At 32.8% G+C, this 18243-nt stretch overlaps 1 protein-coding gene across 1 annotated transcript in view; it reads right to left on the bottom strand.

Annotated features, from left to right (window-relative positions):
• The window catches only part of LOC136025688 (nucleosome-remodeling factor subunit NURF301-like), a 168606-nt gene that overhangs the window by 4262 nt on the left and 146101 nt on the right, over nt 1-18243 (bottom strand). The window contains exons 28-32 of the mRNA XM_065701666.1: nt 16182-16404; nt 10538-10803; nt 8919-9092; nt 6137-6332; nt 1144-1228 (exon numbers count right to left, since the gene is read on the bottom strand). Of these exons, the coding sequence (XP_065557738.1) occupies nt 1144-1228; nt 6137-6332; nt 8919-9092; nt 10538-10803; nt 16182-16404 (944 nt within the window). The remainder of the gene's footprint in view (nt 1-1143; nt 1229-6136; nt 6333-8918; nt 9093-10537; nt 10804-16181; nt 16405-18243) is intronic.

Here is an 18243-nt window from a genome sequence, read left to right as displayed (position 1 = left end):
GCGTTACTAGGCAATTCAACTGGATATTTGTCAAATGACTTTTACAAAGATGGAAAACTTTTTGGTAAAGTTACGTTCTCTGTGCTGGATTCCATGGTGAATCTGGACAGACCCTACTCTCAAAGCTGTGTTGCGAAATCTCCAAATGAGTTACTAGGCAATTCAACTGAATTTTCGTCAAATAACTTTTATAGAGCTGGAAAAAATTTTGGTAAAGTTACGTTCTCTGTGCTGGGTTCCATAGTGAGTCTGGACAGACTCTAATCTCAAAGCTGTGTTGCCAAATTATTAAATGCATTACTAGGCGCTTCAACTGAACTTTCGCCAAGTAACTTTTATAAAGCTGGAATTTTTTTGGGGTAAAGTTACGTTCTCTGTGCTGGGTTCCATAGTGAGTCTGAACAAAATGTTCTGAACATGGGAGTCTACCAATAGGCAAAAGCCTTTGAATATTACAGAGGATTTTTTTCTTTTATTAGCCTATGTTGGAGTCTGTTGGCTAGGCATTCTGTAAAATTTTAAATAGGAAACAAAGATCATAATAATAAATGACTTTGTTAAAATTCCGGAAAAAATTATTCTTAAATGTGTGAATAGTTTGAGAGTTAAAATCTAACAACAGGTTAGTTTTCAAAAATTTTTATCTTTCTGTCAAGAATATCCCCTATTTTCAAGTATTGGATAAATTTATTGATTTGTACATCTTGACAATATGAAATCAATGAAAAAGCTTCCCAGGAGCTGCCTAAGGCTAACAATCCTGAAATTCTAGCCGGGAGTAAAGGCCCAAAAAGTAAAATACATAAAATCCAAGGGCGCATCCAGGACTTTTGCTTGAGGGTGGGGTTTACAAAATAGAAATTTAAAAAATGCATCAAAAATCTTATTATAAACATCTTTGTTATTTTCTTTACAAGTCGCGCATTTTCTTCTTCTTTTTTTTAGGGGGAGGGGTCAAACTCAATAGCTCCCACCTGGATACGGCTTTGATAGAACCCATGGCTTTTGGACATAACATATACCATGAATGACAATCTCGTCGTCTTTTACATTATATTTCAAGGCTAGGAGCTATATTCAAGATGTATCCCATTATCTTTGGAATTGGTTACCCTTTCAAACAAATCAATATACATAACTTACCCATAGGGTTCTTAATGATATTGTAGTAATTAGGCACCTCTCTCCTATCAACAGGAACCCTAAAAGGTCCAGAATTTTTGTGACCCTAAAAAGAAAAAATAATTAGTTAATATCCCCAAGAAAGGCATAGACCTGGAAATTAAATAGACCATTTAATGGAAATTTCCCCAAGAAAGGCATTTTCCATTTAATGGAAAAGCATATCACTAAACGTATCGTCCTCTTCGATGTAAATAACAACGGAGTTAGTCTTTTATTAAAATCAACAAAATATAATATTACGAGTTTCGTTAAAAGCCATCTTCTGCTATGGCTGCATACCGATCACAGATCTAAGCCGCCTGGGTTCGATACAATGGTGTCCAATCTCTTCCATTCTATCCTACCTAAAGTCTCTCGAATGACCACCACCTCAGAAAACCCAAAATTATTCTTAGTCCCTTGTCAAAATTTCATCCGAGCTTTATGTGGGGTACTCAACCCTTGTGGCCAATTTTCTACAATATTTCGGCGCTCATTCAGTTCTTAGAGGACTAGTAGCAATAATAAAGGAAATTAATATTAAAAAAAACCTTTGAATGTTAACCGATTGTAACGATTCGCAGCCCCCTCTTCGAAAGAAAAATTACACTTCGAAAGAAAAAAATAACCGTTGATGCGGAGGAAAATGCTTTGAAGTTGATTAAAATAAAAAACATGAAGTTTTCTTCAGACTTAGCGGCTAAGTACTCAAGGTACTCATGCCAATATGTATATAATATAATAATACAGTGGAATATGTATATAATATAATAATAATAATATAATAATACAGTGGAGTATGAATTTAAACCGTTTTTATGAAAACAAAAACTGCAAAATGGAGAGTTATATTTAAACCAGTTTCAACAGTTTGACGACATCCCATTCTAATTTTAAAAGCACATTTTAGTAAATTAATTACATTTTAGTAAATTAATTAGTAAATTAATAATTTACTAATTTTAAAATTAATTAAATTAGGTTACGAGAGTAAATATGAACAGAGTTGAGCCACATTCAAAATACAATGCTAGGAAAAATGAAATTTAAACTATTTTAGGGATACGGCCTTTGTCCATAACAAAGGGTTTCCATTCAATTCATTTCACTCATCAAGAGAAGTTGTTTGGCACCTCATCAATAAGCTTTATGCCTGACTTGTCAATGTAATGGATAAGTAAATCACTTGAACTCCTAATCATGAACTTCATGAATAAATGCATTCTTTGCAGTTGATTGGGATTAATGTCTAAAGCATGACAAATTAATAAAAAAGAATTTAAAAGTTGGAAAAATAACAAGAGTAGGACATTTTGACTGAGGGCCTTATTTCTTCGGTTTCACCTTAAAAATCAATATATTTATATGTGTTTGCACCTCATACAAAACCTGGGTGTATTTTCATGGATAAGAGACTCCTCCTCTCCTCATTTTGCTCTCCTCTTAAGGAATTACGGGCTTGGGTAATTGTTTTTTCATTTCGCATGCAAAATCAATTTATTTAAATGTGTGCACCTCACACAAAATTTGGATGTATTTTCAGGGATAAGAGACCCTTCCTCTCCTCATTTTGCTCTCCTCCTCTTAAGCACTTAAAGGCTAGGGTACTTATTTTTTTCGTTTCGCACGGAAATTCAATTTATTTAAATCTGTTTGCACCTCATAAGAAATTTGGATGTATTTTCAGGGACAAGAGACTCCTCCTCTCCTCATTTTGCTCTCCTACTCTTAAGCACTTAAGGGCTTCGGTACTTAAAAGTTAGAAAAATAATAAGAGTAGGACATTTCGAGTGAGAGCCTTATTTATTTCTTCGGTTTCGCCTTGAAAATCAATTTATTTAAATGTGTTTACACCTCATACAAAATTTGGATGTATTTTCAGGGATAAGAAACTCCTCCTCTCCTGATTTTGCTCTCCTCCTTTTAAGCACTTAAGGGCTTGGGTACTTGTTTTTTCATTTCGCATGGAAAGTCAATTTATTTAAATTTGTTTGCACCTCACAAAATTTGGATACATTTTCAGGGATAAAAGACTCCTCCTCTCCATATTTTTCTCTACTCCTCTAAAGCACTTAAAGACTTGGGTACTAGTTTTTTTCATTTCGCATGGAAAATCAATTTATTTGAATGTATTTGCACATCATACAAAATTTGGATGTATTTTCAGGGATAAGAGACTCCTCCTCTCCTCATTTTGCTCTCCTCCTCTTAAGCACTCAAGGGCTTGGGTACTTGTTTTTTCATTTCGTATGGAAAGTCAATTTGTTTAAATGTGTTTGCACCTCATACAGAACTTGGATGTATTTTCAGGGATAAGAGACAGAGGCTTTTTTTTTATTATTATTGATGAAATAGTTGTTTATTTTTTGTTTGTTCTGTATCAATGGGGATTGTTAAATTTTGTTTATATGTCTTTCCCAGTACTCGAGCTTGTCTCTCCATTTGGGCAAGTTGAAGATTTTGATAAATATGAATTTTTGAATAAATGAATCTGAATCTAAACCTCCTCTCCTCATTTTGCTCTCTTCCTCTTAAGCATTTAAAGGCTTGGGTACTTGTTTTTTTTTTCATTTCGCATGGTTAAACAATTTATTTAACTGCATTGCACCTCGTAGATAAATGCGACTGTACTTTCAAAGAGAGGAGGGAGGGGATTTATTCACAAAACTTGTCGAAAACTCCTCAACAGTTCAATCTTTTTTCATTTTTACAACCCCACAAACCAGTTTTTTTAGGCAGGGGGGATTCAAAAAAAAGGGGAAAAATATGGAAAGTAGTCGAGATTACAGGAAATAACCAGAAGTCTCTCAAGAGCTCGGGAGAATTAAAGGGGCCTTTCGTTCCCTTCCCGAGTTTTTGCTTTCGTTTATGTTTTTCGAAGGCGATATAAATCAAGGAAATAATGTTTTTGGGTTATTATTGGAAGCCAGCTAGTGAGGTTCAGTTTAATCTTTCATAGACATTTTATTTTCGGTAGCCACCAAGGCAGTTACCATTATGTTAATTATTGAACTCTTAATACTTCTTAAGAATCTGTCTCTAGGTACAGAACTTTCAAAACAAAATTTTGAGCCCCACCAGGAAGTACAAATTTCCTCTCATGCTTTCGAAACCCCATGTGTCACCTACAGGTCTATATGCTCTTCCCCTTCCAAGTCAAATTTCCACTTTCAAAAGGGAAAAACTTACTTTCAATTTACATGCCCATTTTGGGTCAAACTTGCTCTTTGTAATTTATTTATGTGACAAACGGATACAAAATAAGAAAAATTCTTGCCAACAAATCTGTCGAGCAAAAACGTTATGAAGCGACTAGACACGCCTCCCCACCCAATCCTAGATTTGCTCGACGCAAAAATATAGTAAAGTGAAGAGTTAGGGTATTCCCCTCGACCGAGTGGTTCTCTTGGTGTGAATAGTGCTTTTAACCGTATATCTCGACGCTATTATTAGTGCACAGAAATTCACAGTTCACAATTCACAGAAATTAACAGTAGCAGTACCGTATGCAGCTGAATAATACAGCTTCATGAAAGTCAAAAGGAAACATATTGTTTATTTAAGTAGTCTTGGTAGTATTAGGTCTAAAGGCTAAATTCTGAATTCGCATCTAAGCTTGAAATTTTCTCTTCTATGGACTAAAATGGCTAGAGTTTTGGAGCTAACTTTATAATTTATCGTCTTCAATTTCAAGCACTACTAAATATGATTCAACAGTTTTTATTGTATATAGGGATGAGTAACGAGACTGGTTTAGTATTTTAGAGCCTCTGGTGACGTGCCTTTTGATCTAATTCGACATCCCATTCAATATTCCCTGAAAATTTTTACTTAATACTGTTTGCTGTTCCTGATATATTGCATATACACCTGTTTTTAAATTCTGTTTCAAGGACTATTAAATTTAGTTTCAAAGGCAATTCTGTTTTAAAATCTTTTTCAAGAACTGTTTTAAATTCTGTTTCAAGGAGTACTCTGTTTCAAGGACTATAAAAAAAAACTAAAAAAAACGTGTTTTTTAAGTCCGGGCAATATTCGAGGGCCGAATCGAGGATAAAGATCCAAGTAAGGATTCTTTGTAACCTTCAAGATTCTTTCCAAAAACTGTTAGATGCACTCTTTTTTTAGCACACTTTTTAAAGAAGGCTTCTAAAGTCACCATAAGACTTCTAAAGAGCAATATTGACAACCTTGTGACATTTTGACAACCATGGTGTACTTACTGTTTATTGACTTGGTCCAATATTCCCCTTAGCATTCCGTGAAAATTTCAATTTAATACCCTTAGCCGCTCCTGAGATTTGGCAAATGCAGGTTTTTGACGACCTTAATGCACATGGTGTCTTTAATTTCAATCATCCTCCTCATTACCATTCCCTGGAATTTCCACCTTAATATCATTAGAAGTTCCCAAGATTTACACAAAGAAAATTTAAATGACGGTCAAATGCATAAAATTTAAAAGGGAGAAAAAGAGAAGAAAAGTATCTCCCTTTAGAAAAAGGGAGATACAGATGCCCTCGTAGTTTCATAAAAACTTTGCAACTTCGAAAGATAATCCCCCCTCCCCCGAAAAAACTCCTTCTTAATTAGACAAGCATCTATCTATTTATTCGACAACATAAAGCTCCAAAATCTTTCGTCAGGATATATGTTAATACAATAATGAAGAGCAGTGACAATTGGCAGAATATAAACTTCGATTCAATTTAAAATAGCAACAATCCACTATTGTCGAAATGAAATTTTGGAAAGAATTTTTTCAAGATTCTTTCCAAAAACTGTTAGATGCACTCTTATTGAGCACACTTTTTAAAGAAGGCGGTCTTTAAAGAAGCTTCGAGCTGTAATAAGTTGTCAGAAGTAGTATTAATAAGCTTATTTTAAAATCGCTGGCCTTCCAATACTTCTTAAAATCCCTGACATAAAAAAAAAATCGAAAAACGAAAAACTTTAAAAAAACGAAACTTACTATTAGTTGCTTTAAAAGTTTTGCTACTAGTTCATAATCATAAGCGGTTAAACGCTTGAAATTGGCTCTGTTAATAAGAGATTCAGGATCACAGTTTGGACAATTATATTCATCAATGGATGAGGCTTCGGCAGCCAATATGCCAATACATCGGCCATGGAACCATTCCTGGCATTTATCACAGCAAATGTAGAACCTGAAAATAAGATAAAAAATGGCTTTCTGTGATTTGAGGAATAAATAGTGTGAATTCAACAGTTTTCATACACTTGTTCAACTGAGTGACCCAGTTGCTAAATTTATAAACTCCTTTTAAAAGGAAAAAAGTGACAATGTATTTCATGACCAGGAAAGGCTTCAATGAAGCCTCTAAATAACTGCTAAGATCACACTGTCTATGCATGACAAAATAAAAAAATTGTGAAGAGGAAAAAGCTAGGATATTTTTCAGTCAGCGAAAAAAATGGCTGGAAATATCCTTCTTATTTCTTTTTCACAATTTTCACCCGTTTTTCAAATAAAGAAGATAATTCAGCAGCGAACAATGAAAAATAAAAGAAGCAAGAAATGAAAAGTCGAATATTTTTACACATTAGCACTTAGTCCTGTGTTAATACGAAAATTGATCATATTCTAGTCTAAAATAAAATTTTAGTTAGTTTTTAAGATTTACTTTGTGCTTTAAATGACTTAGGACGAAAAAAAAGGTAAGCTATTTGTTCAAAAGGGTATTATGTCATGAATAGCCAAAAGGTTACAAGGTTTACCTGCCAAAAATTTTTTTTGCCAAAGATTTTGGCTTCACAATCTAAATATTACTCTATTGAGGAATTGTTTAGTATTAATTTTCGACCTTTTCTGCATTGAAACAATAAAAGGTGAAGATAATAGATTTGGTCTCTGAATAACTGAATAATTACAAATTAATTACATATTACAATTATTACAATGTAATACATACATAATTACAATTAATTACAAATTATTTTTCATCCTTTTGGGCATTGAAACAATAAAAAGTGAAAATAATAGATTTGGTCTCTAAATAACTGAACAATCACAAACTAATCACGAATTGCAGTTATTACAATATAATATATACATAATTAAAATTAATTACAAATAATTACAAATTTTCATCCCTTTTGTACACTGAAACAATACAAGGTGAAGATAATAGATTTGGTCTCTATATAACTGAATAATTACACATCAATTACATATTACTATTATTACAATGTAAAATATACATAATTACAATTGATTACAAATAATTACAAATTAATTTTCATGCCTTTGTGCATTGAAACAATAAAAAGTGAAGATAATAGATTTGGTCTCTAAATAACTGGACAATCACAAACTAATTACATATTATAATTATTAGAAAGTAATATATACATAATTACAAATAATCAAAAATTAATTGTTATGCCTTTTGTACATTGAAACAATAAAAGGTGAAGATATTAGATTTGATCTCTAAATAACTGAATAATTACAAATTAATGACATATTACAATTATTACAATATAATATATTCATAATTACAATTAATTACAAATTAGTTTTCATCCCTTTTGTACATTGAAACAATACAAGGTGAAGATCATAGATTTGGTCTCTAAATAAATGAATAATTACATATTAATTACATATTACAATTATTACAATGTAATATATACATAATTACAATTAATTACAAATAATTATAAATTAATTTTCATGCCTTTTGTATATTGAAACAATAAAAGGTGAAGATAATAGATTTGGTCTCTAAATAACTGAATAATTACAAGTTAACTACATATTACAATTATTACAAAGTAATATACACATAATTACAATTAATAAGGAAAAACAATTTTCCCCAAACGTCACTCACCATCCAGATTACGACAGCCTCGAGCTGTTTCTGAGCCCATCCCAGTTTTGTGCCTCATTCGCTGCGTTACTTCCAGATATGAGAAAAACTTTGTCCCCTTCATCACAGAAAAAATGAATAAAATATCCAACCAGTTTCTCCCTTTTTCTGTGAGGTACTGCCTAGGTTGTTGCACTTATTTGCTTGCCCCCCCCCCTGTTTTTGGTTTAGTTTCCCTTCTAATTCATATGTGTTTTGCGTGTGTTTTATGCTTCGTTCTTTTTTTTTGTTAGTTTTTGGACTTTTTTTAGTGTCCCTTTCAGTTTGCAGATATACATATTTATTTCTTGTTCTTTTCTGTATTATTTGATTATTTTGTCCCCTTCCATTTTTTTCTGACTTGTTTTGTTCAGGTTTAGTTTGACCGGTTTTGTTTTTATTTTTATTTTTTTGTTTACTTTGTTAGTCGACTCCGAAGTCCGAATTCGGCCCTTTGAGGGCTTGTCATAGAGATTTTTTTGAAATAAATATCTTATCTTATCTAAATGTATTTTTCAATATTTAAGTGAGCCGAATATTTCTTTCAGGTTTTCCAATGGAAATAAAACCCCAAAAGGTACAAAATACTTAAGATAATACAGAACAACGAATTTAGTAGTTTACTTATTTTAAGTCAGAAAAAAGTGGAAGTCAAAAGAAAAAGTCAAAATCAAAAGAAAGTAAAGAAAGTAAAAAGAAGAAGAAAGTAAGAAGAATTTCCCCTAAAATTGTGTATGCTTCTACTGTCTAAAAATATTTTTTCTTGTTTTTAGTGCGCTAGAAGCTTCAAACAGTTGCGAAGAAAATAGAAAATATAACATAAGAGAACAAACTAAAATAAAATGGAAAAGAGATATAATAAAGAGAATTAACACTTACTGAGACTCGTCATAAGGCTGTCTACATATGCAATAGAGTTCTTCTTGTTTTTGGTCTCCTCTTTTTTTGCACCCTTCACAAATGAATTCAGTCATCTTTTTGCTCATTTTCTTGGTGATGCCCACACATTCACCGTGAAACCAATTATTACATGCGTCACATCCAACGTAAAACCTATAATAAACGATATAAAAAGGGAGAAGGAGAGAGAGAGAGAGAGAGAGAGAGAGAGAGAGAGAGAGAGAGAGAGAGAGAGAGAGAGAGAGAGAGAGAGAGAGAGAGAGAGAGAGAGAGAGAGAGAGAGAGAGAGAGAGAGAGAGAGAGAGAGAGAGAGAGAGAGAGAGAGAGAGAGAGAGAGAGAGAAACGCTGAAGTTCTTAATCTGTAAGAATCTTAAAATAAGTACTAGGTACACCAACTCGCAATAGTTGCAAACCCCTGATCACTGAAGATGATTGTAGCCAAAAAGCCGATTATTACTTACAAGTTCCCTACAGGTCTTACCACTGGAACCCGATTGGTCTTACCATCAAATACACCGGAAACAGATAATAGGTACACCAACTAGCAAAAGTTGCGAACCCTTCATTGCGGAAGATGATTATGAGCTAACAGCCGACTGTAGCTTAAAACTCCCTTATATATCTCAGAATTGGTATCAGCCTATTTTTGGTTTCAGTGTATACCTTACTGAAGTTGTCGACCCCTTTAAACTTTCAAACTGGTATATCTCATGAAGAGATTTATCTACCAAAAAATGGATGACATATACTTGATCAGCTCATCAAGAGCTATCGACTGCCGTCGAAAAAATCTATCAGTCTTAGTTCAAAAGTTGACTTTTTTGCCGTAGGCCAAGATTCTAACGTCATTACTTAGAGAGTAGCAAAGGATAAACTTTAATTTCTTTAGTAATCAGAGAACTTTAAAGTTTAAAAGGCACATCTGGTACCATTTCTCAACCGCAATTCCAAGTATGAAAAACCGAATGATAAACTCAGCTGAAATCACAAATAGAAATGGGTAGAAACAATAGATTTTTGGCCCCATGCAAGAGTTCTACGAAGCTTTCCAAAATGCAAAGTCATACTCATCGAGTATATACTCAGTCGAGTAAGCTGAAATCGGGGTGCTAGAAAAAAAAAGAGAAAAAAAAAACCGACAAAACCAAAGTGTTGCTCTTGCAACGCAATTAAAACAGTTACAAATACATATATCTTCTTCTTTAAGTTATAGCTGAAAAAGTATATATATATATATATATATATATATATATATATATATATATATATATATATATATATATATATATATATATATATATATATATATATATATATATATATATATATATATATATATATATATATATATATATATATATATATATATATATATATATATATATATATATATATATATATATATATATATATATATATATATATATATATATATATATATATATATATATATATATATATATATATATATATATATATATATATATATATATATATATATATATATATATATATATATATATATATATATATATATATATATATATATATATATATATATATATATATATATATATATATATATATATATACTTACCTATTAGGATCATATGGTTGTTTGCAGACGCAATAAGATTTTTCAGTCGATTCACTTTCTTTTACTTGTTCTGTCATTCCAGTTTTTTCTACTTCTTCTTTAACTTTTTTCTCACTAGGTTGTTGTTTAACTTTAGATGGCATTTTTGTGTCTTCTTCTAAGCTTTTGGTACTAGACCGACGCTTCTTTTTAGTTTCTTTGACATGGCTTGGAGCCTTAACAGGACTAGGAGGGACTGCTTCCCGTAGTCTTTCCAGCACTTCGGACTGAAATAAGGGAAAATAAATTACAGTAAAAATATATAGAGGGGTCAGGCAAAAAGGCTATTCTAATCAAAACCAAAAGCAATTAACAAATTTAGAACAACTGACTATACTAAAGCTTGGAACCCTTATACGGATAGATTCACATCAAGCTTTTGCTTCATCGCTATCATCATTGATTCAACAACATTAATTCACGTGACTAGGCCAATCTTAAACGCAAAACCTTAAAAATAAATTATTATTGAAAAGTTATTAATAATAGCTTTATTAAACATTCTGAGGCAGTTAAACTGAAATTAATTACGAAAGTCTACTGGAGAAAATTTTCTGAATATAAACAAATAAGGATTTCGTCATTACTGTGTTTACTAAAGCTTAAAACCCATTGAGGAGCAAAGCCACCTCAGACCAACATAGTTACTTATGCTTCTCCTCCAATCTGTTCAAAACTTATCAATCATATACAGTAATAATAAGTTTTTTTCTTCTCATAAATTGCTTTTATTTGTAAACGTAAATCCCAAAAACTATATAAAAAACTGCCAATGACGATAAAGAAATTGGGAGACTGAGCGATCTAATCTGCTGGTGCGGATGAACGTCCGCAAGGTCAATTTGCAGTTTAAACTTATTAGCAGGAATGTCACTTGGGCAACATTGCCACCAAAATACAACTTTACAGATATCGAAAGGTCTTAAATACAATACCGGTTTTTTTTTTTTTTTTTTTTTACTGTCAAAACAGATGATGTTATGTTTCATATTCGGTTAAAACTATAAAACTGCTAATGACGATAAAGAAATAGGGAGATTGAGCAATCTAATCTTTTGGTGCGGCTAACTTGCTCAAGGTCAATTGCAGCTTAAAGTTATTAGCAGAGATGTCACTTGGGCAACATTGCCAACAAAATACAACTATACAGATTTCAAAATGTATTATGAATGTATAAAATTAATTTATTATGATCGGTTGATGGTGAAATACTTCAACAGCGCCTTTAAAAAACGCATCTTTCTTAATATTATTACCTTATGTGGAAGATTCATATATGGTTTTTTTCGTAGGTCTAAATATAGTCAGTGCTTAGTTCCCATTTTCTTATGCTCGTGTTTCGGGCTGCAAGGTCTACGATTGACGGTTTGTGTTTTGAGGGTTTTAGTGTCTTTGACAGTTGGCGTTTCGACGGCTATGCAGTAAAGGGTAATTTCAATTTCGTTTTCCTACTCAGGGTTCTGTTTCCATCTTTTTCTTTTGTTTGCGTTTTGACGGCTGTAAGTTTGCGGTTGGCGGTTTGATCGTCCTTGATGGTTTATGTTTTGACGGCTATGCAACATGGGGTTATATCAATTTCGTTTTCCTACTCAGGGTTCTGTTTCCATTTTTTTTCCTGTTTGCGTTTTGACGGCTGTAAGTTTTCGGTTGGCGGTTTTATCGTCCTTGATGGTTTATGTTTTGACGGCTATGCAATATAGGGTTATTTGAATTTCGTTTTCCTACTCAGGGTTCTGTTTCAACTTTTTTTTTTCTGTTTGCGTTTTGACAGCATGATTCAAGTGAACGCGTATACTTCTTCACTGTATTAGACCATCAGCCAATTGCGACAAAAAGAAAAAAAAGACAACAACAAACAAATAAAGAAAAAAAAGAAAGAAAATGCAATTGAGTTAATCAAGGGTAATAGTTATTACCGAGACAATAATACAGTAATAGTTAACCGATAATACGATAATAGATTATAGAAAATACGGTTATAGTTCGAGACTATAAAAAATAAAATTACATTCTAAATGCATAAAATTAAAAACCCACCAGGGTAGATGGATATTGGTATTGCACATAAGGATTTTGAATATATAGAAGAATAAAAGAGTCAGAATTGTTACTAAATATCGAATGATCATAACTGAAATATCGAAGTTCAAAACCTGACAAATGAACAATTCTAGCAATAGTTGATAAATAGTTATAGTTTTAATATTATAAAAAAAGTGAATGACAAGAAAGAGGACTCCAATTACAAGACAAAGGACTAAATAAGACTGAGAAACTATACACATTATGAGACACATACTACGAGATTACAAGAAAAGGTATTAAGAAAAACTATACAGAGAAGGAGAAAAAGACTATGAGATTATGATAAAAAGAACTAAGAAAGATTAGGAGAAACTATACCGATTATGAGAAAAAGGCTAAAAGCATCTAGTTTTGTAAAGTAGTAAGCCCAAATATATCAGAAATGAATAAGGTAGTAAGTTATCATGTTTAAAGTTTTGCCACAACATAACAGTTTTTTTTGCGAGTGATGTTTTAATCTTTATACTCTTTGTTTTCTGTTGGTTTATTTTTTAATTGAATTGTATGTCTTCCCCTCCTTTAGAGGCCTAGGACCTTTTGTGGGATTAGTACCAGGTATACATTGTATGCTTTTGAATAAATATTATCTTATAACGTGGCTGTTATAGTAACCAAAACTTACAGTATTACAAAGTTCTAAAATAAATAAAAAAAAAGAGAACATAGGTATAAAACTACTCCACAAAAAGTAATGCGCTAAATTTTGACATCTCTACTAGACTTAAATTTAGGATGTCTTTTTGAATCAAGTTGGGGGGTTTTCGCACGTTCAACTTCTTATGCAACTAACTGTTGTCTATTCGTTTCAGAAGAGACAAGTGGTCACCTCCATGTACATCATGCAGTATCTTCTTGGTCTGCAACAAGTGGGTTGCACCCTTACTTCGAACACAACATTTGGTAAACACAATTTTTCCATTCAATGCATATTCTTTTTTTCTATTTAGAGATAACAGGGTTAAGCTTTAGGATTGCAGTTGATCTACCTAAAATAACTAAAAGTTGATCTATCTAAAATACCTAAAAGTTTATCCATCTAAAATATCTAAAAGTTGATCTACTTAAAATACCTAAAAGTTGATCTACCTAAAATACCTAAAAGTTGATCTACCCTGAATACCGAAAATTTAATCTACCTAAAATACCTAAAAGTTGACCAGCCTAAAATACCTGAAAGTTGATCTATCTAAAATACCTAAAAGTTGATCAACCTAAAATACATAAAAGTTGGTCTACCTAAAATACCTGAAAGTTGATCTACCTAAAATACCGAAAATTTGATCTACCTAAAATACTTAAAAGTTGATCTATTTAAAATACCTAAAAGTTGATCAGCTTAAAATAACTAAAAGTTGGTCTACCTAAAATACCTAAAAGTTGATCTACCTAAAATACCTAAAAGTTCATCTACCTAAAATACCAAAGAGTTTATCAACCTAAAATACCTGAAAGTTGATCTATCTAAAATACCTAAAAATTGATCTACCTTAAGTTGATTAATCCTTAAGTTTCATTCTCATAGCTAAGAAGTTGTTAAATGAAAATTTACTTTTTGTTAGAACACCGAATTTACTGCACTTACATTTTAAGATCCCAGAGGGATCATTTGGTATCGAATTCTAAGTTATAGTGCAGATTTAAATGACAGGGGGGGGGGGGGGGGTCCAAGGGCCCCCGTCCACCTTTTCTGCTCTCAACCCTTGTACTATCAAATCAAGTTTCCAGAATTTCTGTAGGTCAAAAGTCTTTAAAATATATCTCTTTGTGTGATGATTCACACAACGCTACGGACAAGTAGGGTAAATCGTTGAAACAGCCCATTTACAAACAGAAACTTCACAGATTAAGTTTAGAAGATGGGCGTGCATGCTGCATTTTGTTGAAATCAGATAAATACAAAGATCATTCACTGATTTCAATCGAGAGGCTTCCCAGATCCAATTCCAATTATTTAACTGACATCTTTTTCATAAAATTACTTTCAAGTGTCATAATAATGTGAAAATGCTGGTATTTTTTAGCCTAGAATCTAACACATTATTTTTGGCTACAACATTTACCGTTTTCCACTATATTTTATCATCTTAATGCATATAACATGCAAGAGTCCATAACACACAGCCAACCGCTATTCTGAAAAAAAAAACCCATATGACATTACCCCCCGAGTACCTGAGCCTGAAGTTAGCGTCAGTTGTTTTTCTGATGATTACAAGAGAGCATAAACTTTTTTTATGTTTGTCACTCGACAAACTTTTAGATAATTTAAATGGCTTTTTAAGCATATTGGGTCAATTAGCTGTGCATCAGACTTCAATAAGTCTCATTCAACCAAAAATAAATTGGTTTCCTGTTAATAGTATTCAGCTTCTTTATAACAGTTCATCCTAATTTCGTTTTAATATGATTTAAGATTCAGCACGGATGCCTGATTGGCTAATTTCTAACAATGGGTCAATCAAAATTCCCTGTTTGTCAACTGACGCCTAAAATATACCCCAGAGGAAAATGTTGCTTCACGTTATAAAGTAATGTTAAAGTCCTTTTCTTTTTTTTCTTTTTCACGGATGCCTGATTGGCTAATTTCAAACAATTGGTGAATCAAAATTCCCTGTTTGTCAACTGACGCCTAAAATATATCCCAGGCGAAAATGTTGCTTCACGTTTTAAAGTAATTGTAAAGTTCTTTTCTTTTTTTTCTTTTTCACGGATGCCTGATTGGCTAATTTCTAACAATTGGTGAATCAAAATTCCCTGTTTGTCAACTGACGCCTAAAATATATCCCAGGCGAAAATGTTGCTTCACGTTTTAAAGTAATTGTAAAGTTCTTTTCTTTTTTTTTCTTTTTCACGGATGCCTGATTGGCTAATTTCTAACAATGGGTCAATCAGAATTCCCTGTTTGTCAACTGACGCCTAAAATATATCACAGGCGAAAATGTTGCTTCATGTTTTAAAGTAATTGTAAAGTTCTTTTCTTTTTTTTCTTTTTCACGGATGCCTGATTGGCTAATTTCTAACAATTGGTGAATCAAAATTCCCTGTTTGTCAACTGACGCCTAAAATATATCCCAGGCGAAAATGTTGCTTCACGTTTTAAAGTAATTGTAAAGTTCTTTTCTTTTTTTTCTTTTTCACGGATGCCTGATTGGCTAATTTCTAACAATGGGTCAATCAGAATTCCCTGTTTGTCAACTGACGCCTAAAATATATCCCAGGAGAAAATGTTGCTTCACGTTTTAAAGTAATGGTAAAGTTCTTTTCTTTTTTTTTCTTTTTCACGGATGCCTGATTGGCTAATTTCTAACAATGGGTCAATCAGAATTCCCTGTTTGTCATCTGACGCCTAAAATATATCCCAGGAGAAAATGTTGCTTCACGTTTTAAAGTAATAGTCAAGTTCTTTTCTTTAGAGCTAGCAGCAAATGCACAACAAATAAGTCAGTAACAATAATAAATAATAAAGTAAAAAAAAAATACTATAAAATATTAACAGGACACTAAAAAATATCATACTTACCCTGACTTCAGCATTCATTCGCTTTTCAGCTTCTGATTTCCTTTTTATAACATCCTTCTTGAGAAGATTTGTATTTGTTTGAAGCAAAGTATTCAACTTGGCTATTACCACTCGGTGACGCTTAGCTTCCATATTTCGTGCAGCCTTCAGACTTCGTATCCGCTCTTTTTCTTCTCTTTCAGCAGTCGATCCAGGGACACCTACGCCTCTGTCACCACCAAGCCTGAGTTAAAAATAAATTTAGCTACTTTTCCTGGTAACAATGATGAAGATTTCATAAGCTGAATAAAACGAGTCCATAAAACAAACAACAGAGAAAATTGAAAAACAAAATTTAGTGTTGGCTTTAGTTTTAATAAACGAACCAACTGACGTGATAATAGCCAGTATGTCTGCCATTTGCTAATCTGTCTGCAATATACTTAATTTGTTTTTGTAGACTTTTGAAATGTCATTTCGGATACTTCACGAACAAATGTCGCTGATTTTATCTTCGATGTAATAGGTTAGGTTAGGCTAAGCCCTTAACATAACCTAATGTAAACCCTTCCCTGGTGGAAAAACGTCGTTGCAGCCACAGCAAATACTAGCTGTGCATCACAGTCTGGTGTTTTTTGCCACCAGCAAACAGCCACAACAAACCAGCAGCCACAGAAAACACTAGCTGTGTATCACAGACTGCTGGCTGTTGTTGAGGTGGCTGTTGGTGGGATCCCAAACGGCTTAAAATTGTCTCCCCCGTGACCAAGGACCGTAATTAGCACAACTCATTAGAGTTCTAGCACCAGGGAGAGCCGAGAATTCATTTCTATCCGTAATCAAGAGCCAGTAAGCCAGCGGTTTGACATTATACTAGTTCGTATTGAGTTATTTAACTGCTTGAGTTGTAGGGAACACAGATAGCCGAATACTGCAACAATAAAGAATGTTTGACAAGGGCATTTCATGTTCAAATTCCTTTATTATTCTTTAACTATACATATTTAAAACTATTCACATAACATCCCCGGCAAGGAGACTGGCTCGAGAGCCGGGCGACAATACAAATGGTATAAACAAACAAACCCAGAAGAAACGGATGTCATCACACTTCTCCCTCTATCCCACACCAAAAAATAAATACCAAAAAACATTTATTAAAATTATTGTCATTATTTATTCAATAGCTAAACGGCCGGGAGCTACTCACAAATTAATATTTACTAATTAGAAGAGCATTTGATTTTAGTTTTTAATGTTAATAGCGATAGACTCTGATCAAAAAAAGATTCATATGTGTTCCAATAATTTGTAATAATATTTTTAGGCGAAAATCTAGACCGTTCGGAGACAATGAAAGGCACAGGAAACTTACTTAAAGGACAACGAGTATTATATGGTCGGACTGAGGGAGGGCCTTGAAAAAATGACTAAACTATCTGGTTGCAGATCTAACCTCTTGTAACGTTGGTACTGCAGTAGAAGTTCCTGAAAATAAACCATAAAGAGAGTCTTTGAAGTGTTGACAACCAATTTGTTACAATGGAAACAGTGAAGCATCTTTTTCAGTGATAATTCGGGATTCGATTTTAGAGATTGATGATCTATGTCGCAGGTAGAGTTGGCTGTACCCCAACAGCATTAGATAGGTTTTCCTCATCTGAAATGTAGCCATTGCATCCAATATTTGTTTTCTGTCCTTGAGGTAAGATTCAATTAGGAGACTCGCTTGTCCTCTAGCACCGCAATTAAGTAGCTTAGATAGTAGAATTTTATGAGAAATAGTGTCGAAAGCTTTTTTGTCAACGAATATTGTTCCAGGTAGAAGACCTTTATCCATGGCATCATTCAAAAACTGGATTAGCTTTAATATTGCATGTTCTGTAGAGTATGAAGACCTGAAACCAATTTTTTCATTTGGCCCTTTCCTTTGATTTTTTTTTATTTGGCCCTTTTAACCAGAATATCGGAGAAACTCGCTCATAAGAATTAAATGATCAGACACATCCGTCAGTATTACGTCACACGACTCAACAGGGAAATTTACAAAATTCAACAGATTATCAATAATAGATACATTTTG

This window comes from Artemia franciscana, chromosome 4 (assembly GCF_032884065.1).
Source record: "Artemia franciscana chromosome 4, ASM3288406v1, whole genome shotgun sequence".
Classification (NCBI taxonomy): Eukaryota; Metazoa; Arthropoda; class Branchiopoda; order Anostraca; family Artemiidae; genus Artemia; species Artemia franciscana.
The sequence above is the reverse complement of the archived record's forward strand: the minus strand, read 5'-3'. Positions and strand labels throughout refer to the sequence as shown.